We start from the raw sequence: 15,924 nt of genomic DNA, 5'->3' as shown, positions 1-15,924 counted from the left end.
ATAAGGTTTTAGCTTTTAGATGTTTTATTATAGAACGTGTATGAAACCCATGAGCGAAATAAGTCATACATTCAGTCATTATGTTACGTATCGATGGACTTATAGTGAAAACAAATTATTCTGTTTGCTGGGGACCCCCTCAAGGACCCCCGGACTCCACTTTGAGAACCACTGCACTAGAGGTTAGATTCTCTGCCCGACCGGAATTTCCCTTCTATTCCTCTGGGCCGGGCTCAGCTCGTGGTCAGATATTTATATAATTGGGGTAATTTGGCGTGATAATCAGAATGTTATAACATTGTAACATTAAAACCTTATTCTGAATGGATAACATGGTTATAGTGAGATAAACATCCAATTTACGAAGAATATGTATATATTATATATATATGTATATATGTGTGTGTATATATATATCATATATCTGTATATATATGAGATGTAGATATATGATATATATATAGAGATATAGATGTGTATATCTGTATGTATGTATATATATGTAGATATATGATATACAGTGGGTTCGGAAAGTATTCAGACCCCCTTAAATTTTTCACTCTTTGTCATATTGCAGCCATTTGCTAAAAGCAATTAATTTCATTTTTTTCCTCGTTCATGCACACACAGCACCCAATATTGTCAGAAAAACACAGACTTGTAGACATTTTTGCAGATTTATTACAAAAAAACACTGAAATATCACATGGGCATAAGTATTCAGACCCTTTGCTCAGTATTGAGTAGAAGCACCTTTTTGAGCCAATACAGCCATGAGTCTTCTTGGGAATGATCCAACAAGTCTTTCACAAATGGATTTGGGGATCTTTTGCCAATCCTCCTTGCAGATCCTCTCCAGTTCTGTCAGGTTGGATGGTGAACGTTGGTGGACAGCCATCTTCAGGTCTCTCCAGAGATGCTCAATTGGATTTAAGTCAGGACTCTGGCTCGGCCATTCAAGAACATTCACAGAGTTGTTCTGAAACCACTCCTTCGTTATTTTAGCTGTGTGCTTGGGATCATTGTCTTGTTGGAAGGTGAACCTTCGGCCCATTCTGAGGTCGTGAACACTCTGGAAAAGGTTTTTGTCCAGGATATCAATGTACTTGGCTGCATTCATCTTTCCTTCAATTGCAACCAGTCGTCCTGTCCCTGCAGCTGAAAAACACCCCCACAGCATGATGCTGCCACCACCATGCTTCACTGTAGGGATGGTATTAGGCAGATGATGAGCAGTGCCAGGTGTTCTCCACAAATACCGCTTAGAATTAAGACCAAAAAGTTCGATTTTGGTCTCATCAGACCAGAGAATTTTATTTCTCAGAGTCTGGGAGTCCTTCAGGTGTTTTTTGGCAAACCCGATGCAGGCTTTCATGTGTTCTGCACTGAGGAGAGGCTTCCGTCGGGCCACTCTGCCATAAAGCCCCGACTGGTGGAGGGCTGCAGTGATGGTTGTCTTTCTAGAACTTTGTCCCATCTCCCTGCTGCATCTCTGGAGCTCAGCCAGAGTGATCTTTGGGTTCTTCTTTACCTCTCTCACCAAGGCTCTTCTCCCCCAGATGCTCAGTTTGGCCGGACGGCCAGTCCGAGGAAGAGTCCTGGTCGTCCCAAACTTCTTCCATTTAAGGCTTATGGAGGCCACTGTGCTCTTAGAAACCTTACGTGCAACAGAATTTTTTTTGTAGCCTTGGCCAGATCTGTGCCTTGCCACAATTCTGTCTCTCAGCTCTTCAGTCAGTTCCTTCGACCTCATGATTCTCATTTGCTCTGACTTTACACTGTGAGCTGTAAGGTCTTATATTGACAGGTGTGTGCTTTTCCCAATCAAGTCCAATCTATATAATTAAGCACAAGGAAGGTGTAGGCCCATCTCAAGGATGATCAGAAGAATTGGACAGCACCTGAGTTAAATATACAAGTGTCACAGCAAAGGGTCTGAATACTCATGGCCATGTGATATTTCAGTGTTTTTTTTGTAATAAATCTGCAAAAATGTCTACAAGTCTGTGTTTTTCTGACAATATTGGGTGCTGTGTGTGCATGAACGAGGAAAAAAATGAAATGAATTGCTTTTAGCAAATGGCTGCAATATGACAAAGAGTGAAAAATTTAAGGGGGTCTGAATACTTTCCGAACTCACTGTATATAGAGATATAGATGTATATATATTTATATATATATGTATATATAAATATCACACGAGAGGGAGTGCTGTTGGCTAATATCGGCACTGCTGTGATTCGGTCGCAGGCACGAGGCCGCAGATAATCACAGCAGTGCCGATATTGGACAACAGCACGACCTTGAGTGTGATATTGCTTTTATACAACAGTTCTATTAAACAAAGCTGATTAAAAAAAATGACAAAAAGCTGAGAAAATATATTATTTCTCTATTTATTCCTCCGCCAACAAAAATAGTCCCCTCAGCTTTCTGCTTTGCTGAAAATGTAGGCTGTCTACTTTACTACAGTCTACTCTACAACTGTGAAGCGTTTTGTTGATTAGAGCAGCTTTGAAGCGGAGTGATCTACACACAGTGAAGAGCCAGTGCGTTATGAAATATCGGCACTGGTAGGATCCCTCTTGTCCAATCAAATTGCTCGGCCGGAACTACCTGTTGTATAGAGATATATCTATAAATACACATCTCTCTATATATATCTATATATATACATCTCTATAGGATACAGATCCTTTCGAAAAAATTTGAATATCATGGAAAGTTAGTTTTTTCCCATAATTCCTTTCAAAAAGTGAAACTTTCATTGATTATAGATTCATTACACACAAAGTGAAATATTTCTAGCCTCAGTTTCATTTTTCATATTTTGGCAGAGATTCAGAGGGAGTCCTCTTGAATCGTCTTTGCTTGACAATCTGCTGAAGTCCACGGTTATCCATATTATTTCCATGATAATCTATTTTTTTGGAAAGGATCGGTATATCTCTATATATATATACAGTGGGTTCGGAAAGTATTCAGACCCCCTTAAATTTTTCACTCTTTGTCATATTGCAGCCATTTGCTAAAAGCAATTCATTTCATTTTTTTCCTCGTTCATGCACACACAGCACCCAATATTGTCAGAAAAACACAGACTTGTAGACATTTTTGCAGATTTATTACAAAAAAACACTGAAATATCACATGGCCATAAGTATTCAGACCCTTTGCTGTGACACTTGTATATTTAACTCAGGTGCTGTCCAATTCTTCTGGTCATCCTTGAGATGGGCCTACACCTTCATTGTGCTTAATTATATAGATTGGACTTGATTGGGAAAAGCACACACCTGTCAATATAAGACCTTACAGCTCACAGTGTAAAGTCAGAGCAAATGAGAATCATGAGGTCGAAGGAACTGACTGAAGAGCTGAGAGACAGAATTGTGGCAAGGCACAGATCTGGCCAAGGCTACAAAAAAAATTATGTTGCACTTAAGGTTCCTAAGAGCACAGTGGCCTCCATAAGCCTTAAATGGAAGAAGTTTGGGACGACCAGGACTCTTCCTCGAACTGGCCGTCCGGCCAAACTGAGCATCTGGGGGAGAAGAGCCTTGGTGAGAGAGGTAAAGAAGAACCCAAAGATCACTCTGGCTGAGCTCCAGAGATGGAGCAGGGAGATGGGACAAAGTTCTAGAAAGACAACCATCACTGCAGCCCTCCACCAGTCGGGGCTTTATGGCAGAGTGGCCCGACGGAAGCCTCTCCTCAGTGCTGAACACATGAAAGCCCGCATCGGGTTTGCAAAAAAACACCTGAAGGACTCCCAGACTCTGAGAAATAAAATTCTCTGGTCTGATGAGACCAAAATCGAACTTTTTGGTCTTAATTCTAAGCGGTATTTGTGGAGAACACCTGGCACTGCTCATCATCTGCCTAATACCATCCCTACAGTGAAGCATGGTGGTGGCAGCATCATGCTGTGGGGGTGTTTTTCAGCTGCAGGGACAGGACGACTGGTTGCAATTGAAGGAAAGATGAATGCAGCCAAGTACATTGATATCCTGGACAAAAACCTTTTCCAGAGTGTTCACGACCTCAGAATGGGCCGAAGGTTCACCTTCCAACAAGACAATGATCCCAAGCACACAGCTAAAATAACGAAGGAGTGGTTTCAGAACAACTCTGTGAATGTTCTTGAATGGCCGAGCCAGAGTCCTGACTTAAATCCAATTGAGCATCTCTGGAGAGACCTGAAGATGGCTGTCCACCAACGTTCACCATCCAACCTGACAGAACTGGAGAGGATCTGCAAGGAGGATTGGCAAAAGATCCCCAAATCAATTTGTGAAAGACTTGTTGGATCATTCCCAAGAAGACTCATGGCTGTATTGGCTCAAAAAGGTGCTTCTACTCAATACTGAGCAAAGGGTCTGAATACTTATGGCCATGTGATATTTCAGTGTTTTTTTGTAATAAATCTGCAAACATGTCTACAAGTCTGTGTTTTTCTGACAATATTGGGTGCTGTGTGTGCATGAACGAGGAAAAAAATGAAATGAATTGCTTTTAGCAAATGGCTGCAATATGACAAAGAGTGAAAAATTTAAGGGGGTCTGAATACTTTCCGAACCCACTGTATATATCTCAATATATATATATATATACTGTATATATATATATACACACACATTTTTCCCCCCATGGTAATCTTGAGCCCAAAACATTTTCTTTACCTGTACCATGCTCTTTAAAGCACATCTTGATTGTTCCATTTCAAGTCCATTGTGGTGGTGTACAGAGCCAAAAATGAATGCGTCAATGTCCAAATCTATATGGACCTGACTGTAGATATTTGTTAATTTATTTAGGTATGGGTCAATCACAATCAAGAAAAAACATTTAATATATTTCCAACCTTGCAGGGTTATATAGAACACATTAGAATCAACCAAAATGCGGCATAACGGAGGTTACGTGTCTAATATTTAAAGAACAAAACTGAAAGAATTGAGATGATTAAAAATGAGCTTAGTCCATAAGCTGTAAGCACTTTGAGGCATACTGAGTTGATCACCTCCTCAGGTCCCCCGTATAGTCTTCTGCAGATTGGCGATGCTGGCATCTAGCGCCGCCAAGCCGTCCCTGAAGGCCACCTCGTCCCTGGTGTCAAAGGTCGATCCCGAGCCTGAGCTCCAATCGGACGCGGCAGATCCCACCTCGGATTGGGAGAGGTCTAAGTCCCGCCCCTTTTCGCGCTGTTCTACAGATGATGAGCTGAGGCCGTGTGATTGGTCAAGGTGAGGACTGGCGAGAGATTGTGATTGGCGGAGGAGCCCGAGTACGGTGTCCAAACTTTGGCACTGGGCCAATGAGGTCACTGGAGGACCGCCCCCTTGCTGTGACCCCATAATAGGATGTGATGACATTGTTTCTCTCAGTGGGGCGAAAGACGGTTTCTGTTCTGCGCACGCGCTCCTTCCAATGACCTCGTCGATACTCGCCGTGGGCTCCGGCTGTGTGTCTGTGTGACTGGCCAGGACACGCCCACTCTGACCCAGGGAGAGCAGGTATTGGCTGACGGGGTCGGGGGCGGGCTCCCGGCCATGCCCGTGTCGCTCGAGGAGCTGCTTGGTGAGAGGAGGGCCCCACGCCACAGAGCTGTCAATCACTGTGGAAGGGTCTGAGCATTCACGACTGTGAAGAATCCTGCCAGAGAAACAGACAGGTCAGTTAGAGGCTGAAAGGTCTACTTCTTGGGGGTCCCCCCAGCAAAAAGAGGAATACTTTATCTTCAGTATAAAAGGCCATCCATAAGTAACACAATAACAGTGAGTGCGTTTACATGCACACCAATAAACTGATAACTGTGAGTAATCAGTTTATGGCAATAATCTGATTTCTGCGTTTACATGCACTTTAATAATCCGACAATAGGAAAAACCCGGGTTTACATGATTCAGTCAATTAGTCAGATTTCTCTCCAGAAGGCGGCGGTAATTCAACTTTTTACATGCAACTTGTACATGCGCAGATGTATAAACCCACAAGAAACCTGATACGCTGTATACATGCACTGAAAAGACAGGTTATTGGCCAAAAACCTAGGTATGTTTATCGGTTTATTCATAACCTGATAACGGCCATAAACGGATAAAGCTTATCGGTTTATGCTGTTTACATGACCATTTGAATAATCAGGTAACTCCAGAAATCCGCTAATAAACTGTTTATTGTCTGCATGTAAACACACTCAATGTTTGCAAACAATACTCCACGTGGAGATCTGATGTTATCTACTGCCAATATCTGGTTTATTGGGATTCCTCATATCTGAATCACTAACAACAAAGACTTAGGTCCAAATGGGATGTTATACTGTAGCCTATATGCGTGGTGCGCTCTGCAAAAACCTTTCACATGGTGGCAATTTTGACATTTTCATTTTTCAACATTTCCATAAATTTGAAACTCTCCCCTACATTTAACTTTTTGAATGACAGATACATGTAGCTCAGATCAAAGGTTATGAGTGTTTTAATCTGTTATGTGTCAAAAAGTAAAAAGTGAGAAAAAAAGCTTTAAACAACCCCCCCCCCCCCCCCCCCCCGATTTTGTATCCCATTTTATCCCCCATTAGTGCTAATTTATATTTATCCTGGTTGCTGCTCCACCCTCTGCCGATCTGGGGGGAGCTGAAAACTGGCTCCATGCTTCCTCCGAGACATGGGCAGTTAGCCAGCCGCTTATTTTCACCTGACAGGGGAAGCTTCACCGGTAGAACATAGCACGTGGGAGGATCACACTATTCCAACCAGTTCCCCTCCCTCCAAACAGGCACCCTTCACGACCAGAGGAGGCACCACATCAGCAACCAGGATATTGCATGTTTTGGTGAAGGGGTTCCTATATGAAGGAAACCCCCGGGAGGCACGGGGAGAACATGCAAACTCCACACAGAAAGGCCCTTTTGACGACCCCACCCGGGCGGTGGGCACTCGAGGACATGCGGACGGGCACGCATTCCTTCAGCGTTCACAGCGTCCCAGGTGGGAATCGAACCCAGGACCTTCGAGCTGTGAGGCGACAGAGCTTTAAACATTATTAAAACATATTTTACAAATCCATGAACATAAATGCTTTGCCTTTTGTTTTATGAAAATAATTATTTGCCATGATGTACTACGGAATGAAAGTAACCAAATCACTCAAAATGCAAAACTAATTATCAACCTTCTGTGGCTCATTGCCAACAATTTGCAGCAGTGACATGACACAAGCACCTCAGGCCACACATTATATTGACTGAATATTACATGAGTTGGAATTAAAATGTCTACTTTGGGTGCAGTTGGTTAGCTTCATTTCTCTAAGCTCAGGGGTTATTCAAAGTGGGAGGCAGGCCTCCCCAGGGGGGCCCCAAACAGTTTCAGGGGAGACTCAGTGAATGGCACTGAAAAAATACATTTTCAAAAGGAGGTCCCATAGAAATGTGTGTGATTTGGTTAAAGAGATAGCTCAGAGATACAGTGCTTTCCCAGAGTCAGAAATAAATTAATGCTTTCAGACAGTCCCTTGTATGTATTTGGTGTCTGAATATGTCAACAGCAATATCAGGCTATCTTGGCTCAATTGTTGAGTGTCAATGGGATCAAATAACATAATCATGATGGAGGGGGGCTTTGTCCAAGTGTCAGCATCTGAGGGGAGGCCCACAGTCTCAGACTTTGAAAACCCCTCTGCTCTAAGCTCAACTTGTATTTATACCATGCTGCAGGGACATTTGTCTTATTGCTTTCCAACAGGAAGCCTTTCAGAGGAAATTTTATTGCAATTTATTTAACCAGGCAAGTCATTACTCTGCTCCGAGTCCTACACAGCGTGGATGAGTGATCTATCTCTGATATACTGTAGTCAGTGTAGTGGATCTGGAGAAGCACATATAACACCAGTAGCTTAGCTCACTTGGAACCCATGATGTCACTGAATCCATTGATGCTCGTCTGCACTCTGCAGCATTTTAATCGCCAAGTGGGAATGATCCTGGAAAAGACCCGGAAAGAATCCCCCAGGAGAGAATCCTCCAGGAGAGAATCCTCCAGGAGAGAATCCTCCAGGAAGGAATTCCCCAGGCCTCCTTCAGCCCAGAGAGTGTATATACTGTAAATATGGACGTAGCCATCGTGACCTCACCCATTGCTTTGTAGACTCCCATCTTTCATTTTTTAGCCAGGAGTGACCATATTTGAACGAGAGGACCGGCAGCGCCGCCTGCTATTGGTCCGTGATCAGTGAGCTGTGCGATCACTGGACAGGCGACCTGTCAATCAAGCCCCAAAACATAGTCTGCTTTATCATCTATTTGACTCTAAATGGGACCATAATTTACTAGTGATTGAGACCATAACTTCATTAGGAAAGTGTTGACTGAGCTCATAACTCAAGTGAGAAGACACTTTCAATCAGACTTCTTTTTGTATGACTGTATACTAATTATAAAGGGCTAAGTTGACCAAAACATTTGTAAACATGTTTATTTCTGCTGTAAAGTTGGGCATTTTAACGTGAGGGTCTATGGGGGATTCACTTGCTTTTGCAGCCAGCCTCAAGTGGTCATTAGAGAAACTGCAGTTTTTCAGAAGCAGAGGTTGGGGCTTGGTTCTTACCTCTTAAGGCTTTGGATTTCCTCTAGTCTCTGCTGGGCGAGCGAGGCCACTTCACTCCTCTCTCTCTCACTCTCCAACAGCCTGCTGCGAGAGTCCTCCAGGTCTGCACACACACACACACACACACACACACACACTTTGATTTACCACGGCAGTAATTGTGCAAGTCGAGCTTACTGCATTCCATTTAAAAGGCTCCGCCCACTGTCAAAATTAAGGTTTTCTCTCTTAGATTCAAGATTTTTATTGTCACTCCATGGTACAAGTATCACGTGTGAAATTCTTGTGCTGTGGACTCCATTTACAACATAAGACAAGTCAGAGACAGTGCATATAGGTGCACATGTAATGTGCATACTGTAGACGTGCTTCTACATCTTAAATTTGACGTATTTGACATACAGGTGCAAATAGCATATACCTTATTAAACATACAATTAAACATTAGACATACGTAATGGTAGCAGCTACAGTACAGTACAGTACGGCTACTACACTATTTGTGTATGTTAACACATTCACTGCCAGCCGTTTTTCAATACTGTAGTTAGCTTCTGCCAGAGGGTTTTTTTGAGGATTCTGGCTCATCTTTCAAGAGCCGAGGATTCGTTTCTGTTAGGATTTTGTGAACACACAATATCTCAAAAGAACTAATAGAATGTGTGCTTTCTCTGTCTAAAAGAGTTAGTTTGTAGAGTTAGTAGTTATGTAAGCATTAGCAGTTGAATACAGCATGGTTTCAGCGTCTGAAAATTTATTCAGAGATAAACGGCTTTTTGTGAAATTCGATAGAACAGTCACTTTAACCATTCATTTTTGGCATCAGTAAGACGTCAGACATCTAAACAATAGTTTTGAACAGTAATTTCCTCCATAACAGCAGGAAACACCCCTCTCTTTCAAACTCCTCCCTCCGTGTGTGTCTTCTTGGCTGCAGCGGCCGTGTCACAAGCTCGTTTCTGTTGCTGCTGTAACCTCGCGTCACCAGTCTCACTGCTTTGCTGCTGCTGTGCCTGTCTGCTGGCGGCACAGCAGCTTCATCAAAGCTCTCAGAACCCCGTGGCGGGGTTCTGAGAGCTTTGATGAAGCTTTTGCGATTCTGGTCTTATTTATGCTGCGTGTTTCAAAGTGTGTTCCACCCGTAATCTATTATGCAAATTTGCAAAACCCCACCGCCAGCTCCCAAGCGCGAAAGCGTTTTCGCCAATCCATTTTCATGAGAATGGCTTCCTCACACTGCTTTTTGCTTGCCTTCCTCTAGAATGGAGAGCACTGTCGCCACTTAGTGGGTCGGTGGAATGGGTTGTACACGTTCGGTAGCTCAAATATTTTTATAGGAGACGTGGGGGGCATTGATCCACGTAGCACCGTCAAAAAATTTTTTTTTTTTTTTTTTGACGTCTCAACTCGTCGTTGGCAGTGAACCGTTGGATTTTTTTTTGACGAGTCAACTCGCCATTGGCAGTGAACGTGTTAAGGAGTCTCGTGGCCTGCGGGAAGAAACTGTTCAAGCAATTTGTGCATGCTTTTTCTTAGTGTCAAGCTGCTCAAAACCATTGACTGTATATATTAAAACCAATGCTCTAACCAGCAAATGAGATAACCAAATCATACATGTGCACTGAGCTTGTTGAGTGCGCCCCCTACCACCCCAACCTGTGGAAAACACTGGATTTTAGGTGCAGGACTGAACGCTACTGGAAGTCCTCTGTCTCTTTCACACATCCCACCCAAATCAGCCAAAAGGCAGGATGTAAAACAGGTGCAAGCACGACATTGATGAGAGCCCTGGGAGTGGACCCATTTAGGTGTTCCAGTCCCGGGGCCCTAATTAATGTCTTGCTTGCACCCGTTTTACTTCCTGCCTTTTAGACACAAAATGGCAGATTTGGGTGGAATGTGAAATAGGCTAATTACTGTGACAGAAATTCCACTCAGCAATGTCCATCATACCAAAGTATCATCTATGGACATATAGCTTTTCACAGTTTAATTAGAATCTGCCCACTTGAGTGCCACTGATAAGTAAAATTTGGGGTTTTGGCCCACTAAGAATTTTCAGCTTTTTTGCTGTTTTTGTCCAGAAATAGAGTCAAGATGTGCTTGAATCATAACAATAACCATTGTAATGAATTCAGTGGGTCAAAACTTTATGGAAAAATGTGTTCAATTGTCTCTGTATGTTGTTTACTTCAAAAGATATGCTATTTCAAGATTTTATTTTCCGGGTTCACAATGGGTGTAATAAAGGGTTAAAAATGAACCCCATGGGACAGTATTTCAGCTTGTTACCTGGCAGAATCATAAAATAGACACTTCAGGATGAAGAAAAAACAGGTGGCGCGTGGACCAATTTTTCCATCTGGACTATAATCCTTCTGTGGTTTTATAAGGTCTTCCTCTTCTTCACCAAACCTTGTTTACTAATGCAGTTAATGAACTGTTTTTCGTACCCAAAGATATCTAAACTCTAAAGATATTTTCTTTTAACTATCAATTCATAAGTAATTATAAATGCTCGTTTTCATCTGCTAATTGAGCTTCGTAACACTAACATTCAGGTCTGTTGTTCAGGAAGGTATTTATTCTCTAGATGCTGTTATACGGTTGTACAGAGCTTATTGGTAAAGTGTCTTTTGTTCATGTCAGCTAGTGAGAAGTCCAAAACCTAAAGGAAAGCGCATACCTGGATTGGTGAGGTGCTGGCCGTGTGAAAATAAACGGAAAAAAGTAGCCGCACACAACTCTAATGCACGGAATATTTATTCACCGACATATGGTTGGAAAACGCCTGGATGGGAACGTCGGTCAGCGAACGAACGGCAAGGTGATCTGGGAATGGAAGCCCCGCCCACACTACAACACAGATGAAGCCCCGCCCACACTACAGCACAGATGAAGCCCCACCCACACTACAACACAGATGAAGCCCCGCCCACACTACAGCACAGATGAAGCCCCACCCACACTACAACACAGATGAAGCCCCGCCCACACTACAACACAGATGAAGCCCCGCCCACACTACAGCACAGATGAAGCCCCGCCCACACTACAACACAGATGAAGCCCCGCCCACACTACAACACAGACGTGAGAAAGGAAAGCATGGTGTGATGTGAACCTGTCGTGATGAGAGCCTTCTCTGTCTCTCGGTCTCTCAGCTGGCTCTGTGTGTCCTGCAGGGCTTGCCGTAGCTCTGTGACATCATCCTGGAGCTCCAGGAGGCGTGATTGGGCAACGCTGAGCTCCGCCTGCATAGTCAACACTGGGCGAAGGAGACATTCATCAAACCATCAGTTTCCTTTCCTGGCTGGTCAGCAGTGCATCACAGGGCTAACAGATAGACAGAGGCTGCGTCCTAATAGTCTTTTTTGCTTAGGAAGGTTCCTAACAGTGAAATGACCTGGAAGTACCCAAGTGGCAGCCATGATGCTAATGCTTGCTGTGTTGCTAACATGGAATTATAAAACAGATAGTTCTGGTCCTTGATTATGATTGGCTGAGGTGCATTGGAAGCCGATGTAAAAAAACTCACACCTGTGACCTCGCACAGTATTACTACAACAAACAGCGTCTCTGTGTTGTTTGGCAACCATTCTGCTACGTCACGGCTGAAGGACTACATTGCTTGGTGGAAGAACGATTATTTGTGATCACTATTCCATTTTTGTGTTGCTTAAACCACCAGGTAGGCTATGTAGTAACTGTTTTTATAAAAGCAATAAGCTCCTTGAGTCTGTGATTTACAGTGATTTTGCAACAGCTAACGACTGTTTACCTTAGCGGCTAAGGGCTGTTTACCTTAGTGTCTAAGGGCTGTTTACCTTAGTGGCTAAGGCTTAACTGTTGTAAAATCACTGTAAACTAGGTATGGCATGAACTAATCGACTTGTCGACGTCACTATTACACGTCGATGCGTACTGGAGGACGTCGAAAAGTCGTCAAATGGTTTGAGACTTGCTTTCTCGCTATCAGAGTGCTTTATTGTTGTGAGCGGCTTACTAACATTACAGGGATCAGCTGGGGGCTGTAAGTAGGGATGCACCGATTGCCATTTTCTTGGCCGATTCCGATTTCCGATTTTTGAATAGTCTGACTTGCCGATACCGATTTTTGCCGATTCCGATTTTTTTTCTTCTAAAAACAACAATTGACAGCTTACACAAACGTTTTTGTAACTTTGTTTGAAAATTAAGATTCATAGTACAATTCTTACATCTAATGGGGATCCAAATAATCTTATCTTATCTTATCATTTGCATGAAGTAGGACCATCTCACTCAAACACATCTCAAAATAAAAGTGTTCCAGGTTAGGCTACTGGACAGAGCTTTTTTGTGCAAATACAATGAATACAAAAATTAAATTAAATCCAATAGCCTATATCCCACAGCTATCATACATTTACTTTTCCAAAAGAAAACAGGTGCAACAGAACATCAAAATGATCCATGGACAAGGAGTTTATAGCCTGGCTCCAGACCAGTCCTCTTGAGTAGAGGGGAAATGAGTTTATGAGTTACAGTAACGATCTTCAGTCTGAATATCAGGCGGAGTTTACACACAGTCCGAAGTTTGGTATGCGTATTTTTATCTGCCATCCGAAAAAATATCGTCACGCACAGAAATCCTTGCACACTTGTGAGTCCGATGCATTTTTATTATTATGTCCGTCGTTCTATTTGCAATACGAAACAAATAGTCTCTCCTGTATCTACGTTACAACATGACTGACAGGCTGAGGCACCAGCGCTGATGTGGAATGGAAAAGGCAGGTCGGGGAATGGTTATACTGGACACAATGCTCGCGTTCACCTCGCCAAGTCGGCTGGACTCAGCCGCATCTCTGTCTCCACGGCTTATTTTCGACTTGCATGTGTGACAAACTGCGAGATTTGTCTACTTCACTGACGGTGAAAAAAATCCACAACGAGGAAGGTATGCTGGCGTGTGTGGTGTGGTGGCTGGGTGCCTGTCTCGGTGCTTTGGGGTGCGCGCACGTCATGTGAAAATCGGCTCACAGAATCGGCTATTTAGAGTGACCGGCGCAGATCACCGATCGAGGCCGATCACGTGAAAATCGGCCATTTCCGGTCACGTGCCGATCGATCGGTGCATCCCTAGCTGTAAGGATGGGATGCAGAGGAGGAGGCGATGGTTAAAAGAGGGGTTATACAATATTATATTGTATATTTATAAAACGGCTCTCTCAAATCAAGCAATCTGATTGGCTCACAGCTGTGGTATATTGAGCATATACCACAGTTAATATACCACAGTTCGAGCCACTCACTGTGTGAGCAAAAAAGACTCCGGGCCAAAAGGCTCAGGGCCAGAGGGGCTTTATAAAGCCAAACAGCTCATCTAATTTTTGCTCAGCCAGTCCGGAGGCATTATGGATCCGGGTTGTCCGTCCGTCCGTCTGATGTTCGTTAACGCGATATCTGAGGCACGCCTTGACGGAATTTCATCAAATTTGCCCAAACGGTCAAAGGTCAAGGTCACTGTGACCTCTCGAACTCCATTTTCAAGCTTGTTAACGCAAGATCTCAGGAATGCCTTGACGGAATTTCATCAAATTTGCCTCAAACATCAAGTTGGACTCAATCATGAATTGATTCGATTTTGGTGGTCAAAGGTCAAGGCCACTGTGACCTCTCGAACTCCATTCTCAAGCTTGTTAACGCAATATCTCAGGAATGCCTTGACAGAGTTTGATCAAATTTGCCTCAAACATGGACTTGGACTCAAGGATGAACTGATTGATGGTTAAAGGTCAAAGTTCAAGGTCACTGTGACCTCACACACCCAATTTCCAAGCTCTGTAACACAACATCTCAGGAGCGCCTTGACGGAATTTCTTCCAATTTGCCTCAAATGGCGATTTGGACTCAAGAATGAACTAATGGCATAAATCCGGCATAAATCCGTGGTGCGGTCCTTCTAGTTTAAACACTGATTTAAGACATTTAAATAATAATAATAATAATTTTCATATTGCCATACTTGGTAACCGTTTTATAAAAGCAATAGATCACTTCAGACCGTGATTTATGCTCATTATACCACACCTAAGGGTCGCGCTTCGGCCGAGCACGACCCTTAGGTGTGGTATAATGAGCATAAATCACGGACTGAAGTGATCTAATGCTTAAATATTATATTGGTGTGCGCGATGAGTAGTTGAAGTGAGAGTGGTCGGCATGATGAAACGAGGGCGAGAGTCACTATTTACGAGCGGGCAGCGTGATTAACTCATTGAGTGCCATGGACGTCTTTCGACGTCCAATTAAATAGTGACGTAGAGTGCCAAGGACGTCTTTCGACGTCCAATGCGTTTTTTGACGGTGGGACGTCGATCAAAGCCTTCCGCATCTCCTGTACAACTATTGTAGCTATTGGAGGTCTATAACCTATTTTACAGAACCCTTAGGTGGCGACAGTGCTCTCCAGGTTAACAGAAAGGCAGAGAAAAACAGAGAATAAGTTGTTGGGGAAACGGAAATCGCATCGCATCCGTATGCATCGATATGCATGAAGCGTTTTAACGTTAGATGTGCCTGCAGCAGCCAACCTGCTCCCACAATTGAGCTCGTCCATGTCCGCTGCGACAGCCCATCCGCATGATCAGCCGTGGAGTTGTTATTATTCTCAACTGGAAGCATAGGAGCCGGTGACAAACACACGCGGAACGCTGTAAAAAAGCTGGATGTCGCGCACCCTTCACTGTGCACAGCAAACTCAGCAGAGAGCCACCAGAGAAACTCCCATACGGAGGAGGAGTGTGCAGTTGAGGGGTGGGAGGGGGGGGGGGGGGGGCACGCAGAGCAGCACACAACACCCAGACAGACCCAGACAGCAGGACAGGATTGCAAACGCAAGCCAGAATATCCGATGCCCACCAGCAGCAAATCAAGACCAGCAAGAAGCTGCAACCAGCAGCGCACGCAGGGGCCAGCGCTGCTGGTTGCAGCTAAAAATATTATTCTGCCAAACAAAATTCCCTGGCCTTCACTGTTTTATTGAAGGAAATTATTTTTGAGGTGTGACTACATCAGAAAATTAGCTTCAGAGTCAGTGATGTGTTTGAAATGATTAATTTCACAAAAGGGCCATTATCTCAGCTTCTAGAAAAAAACGGCTCTTTTTGGTTAAATCAAGCTATCTTCTCCGGCTGATAACTAAAGAACGGAAAATTATATCAATAAACCTGTTTTTGCTGATGATAGAAAAGAGTCTCATCGTTCTTTTTGCGTGTTCAGTGTTTACATAGTAATATCACACAATATTCTGTGGGCCTCGAGAAAT

The 15,924-nt window shown here is 43.5% G+C and overlaps 1 protein-coding gene across 1 annotated transcript in view; it reads right to left on the bottom strand.

The window, feature by feature from the left end:
- Nucleotides 1–5,027: 5,027 nt before the first annotated feature.
- Nucleotides 5,028–15,924, bottom strand: part of ccdc14 (coiled-coil domain containing 14) — a gene marked incomplete at its 3' end in the record, with an annotated part of 32,398 nt that continues 21,501 nt past the window's right edge. Inside the window, exons 10-12 of the mRNA XM_083634322.1 lie at nucleotides 11,737–11,880; nucleotides 8,613–8,715; nucleotides 5,028–5,655 (exon numbers count right to left, since the gene is read on the bottom strand). Coding sequence (XP_083490448.1) covers nucleotides 5,028–5,655; nucleotides 8,613–8,715; nucleotides 11,737–11,880 — 875 coding nt within the window. The remainder of the gene's footprint in view (nucleotides 5,656–8,612; nucleotides 8,716–11,736; nucleotides 11,881–15,924) is intronic.

The sequence above is a fragment of the Poromitra crassiceps genome, assembly GCF_964638095.1.
Source record: "Poromitra crassiceps genome assembly, chromosome: 3".
Taxonomy (NCBI): domain Eukaryota; kingdom Metazoa; phylum Chordata; class Actinopteri; order Beryciformes; family Melamphaidae; genus Poromitra; species Poromitra crassiceps.
The sequence above is the reverse complement of the archived record's forward strand: the minus strand, read 5'-3'. Positions and strand labels throughout refer to the sequence as shown.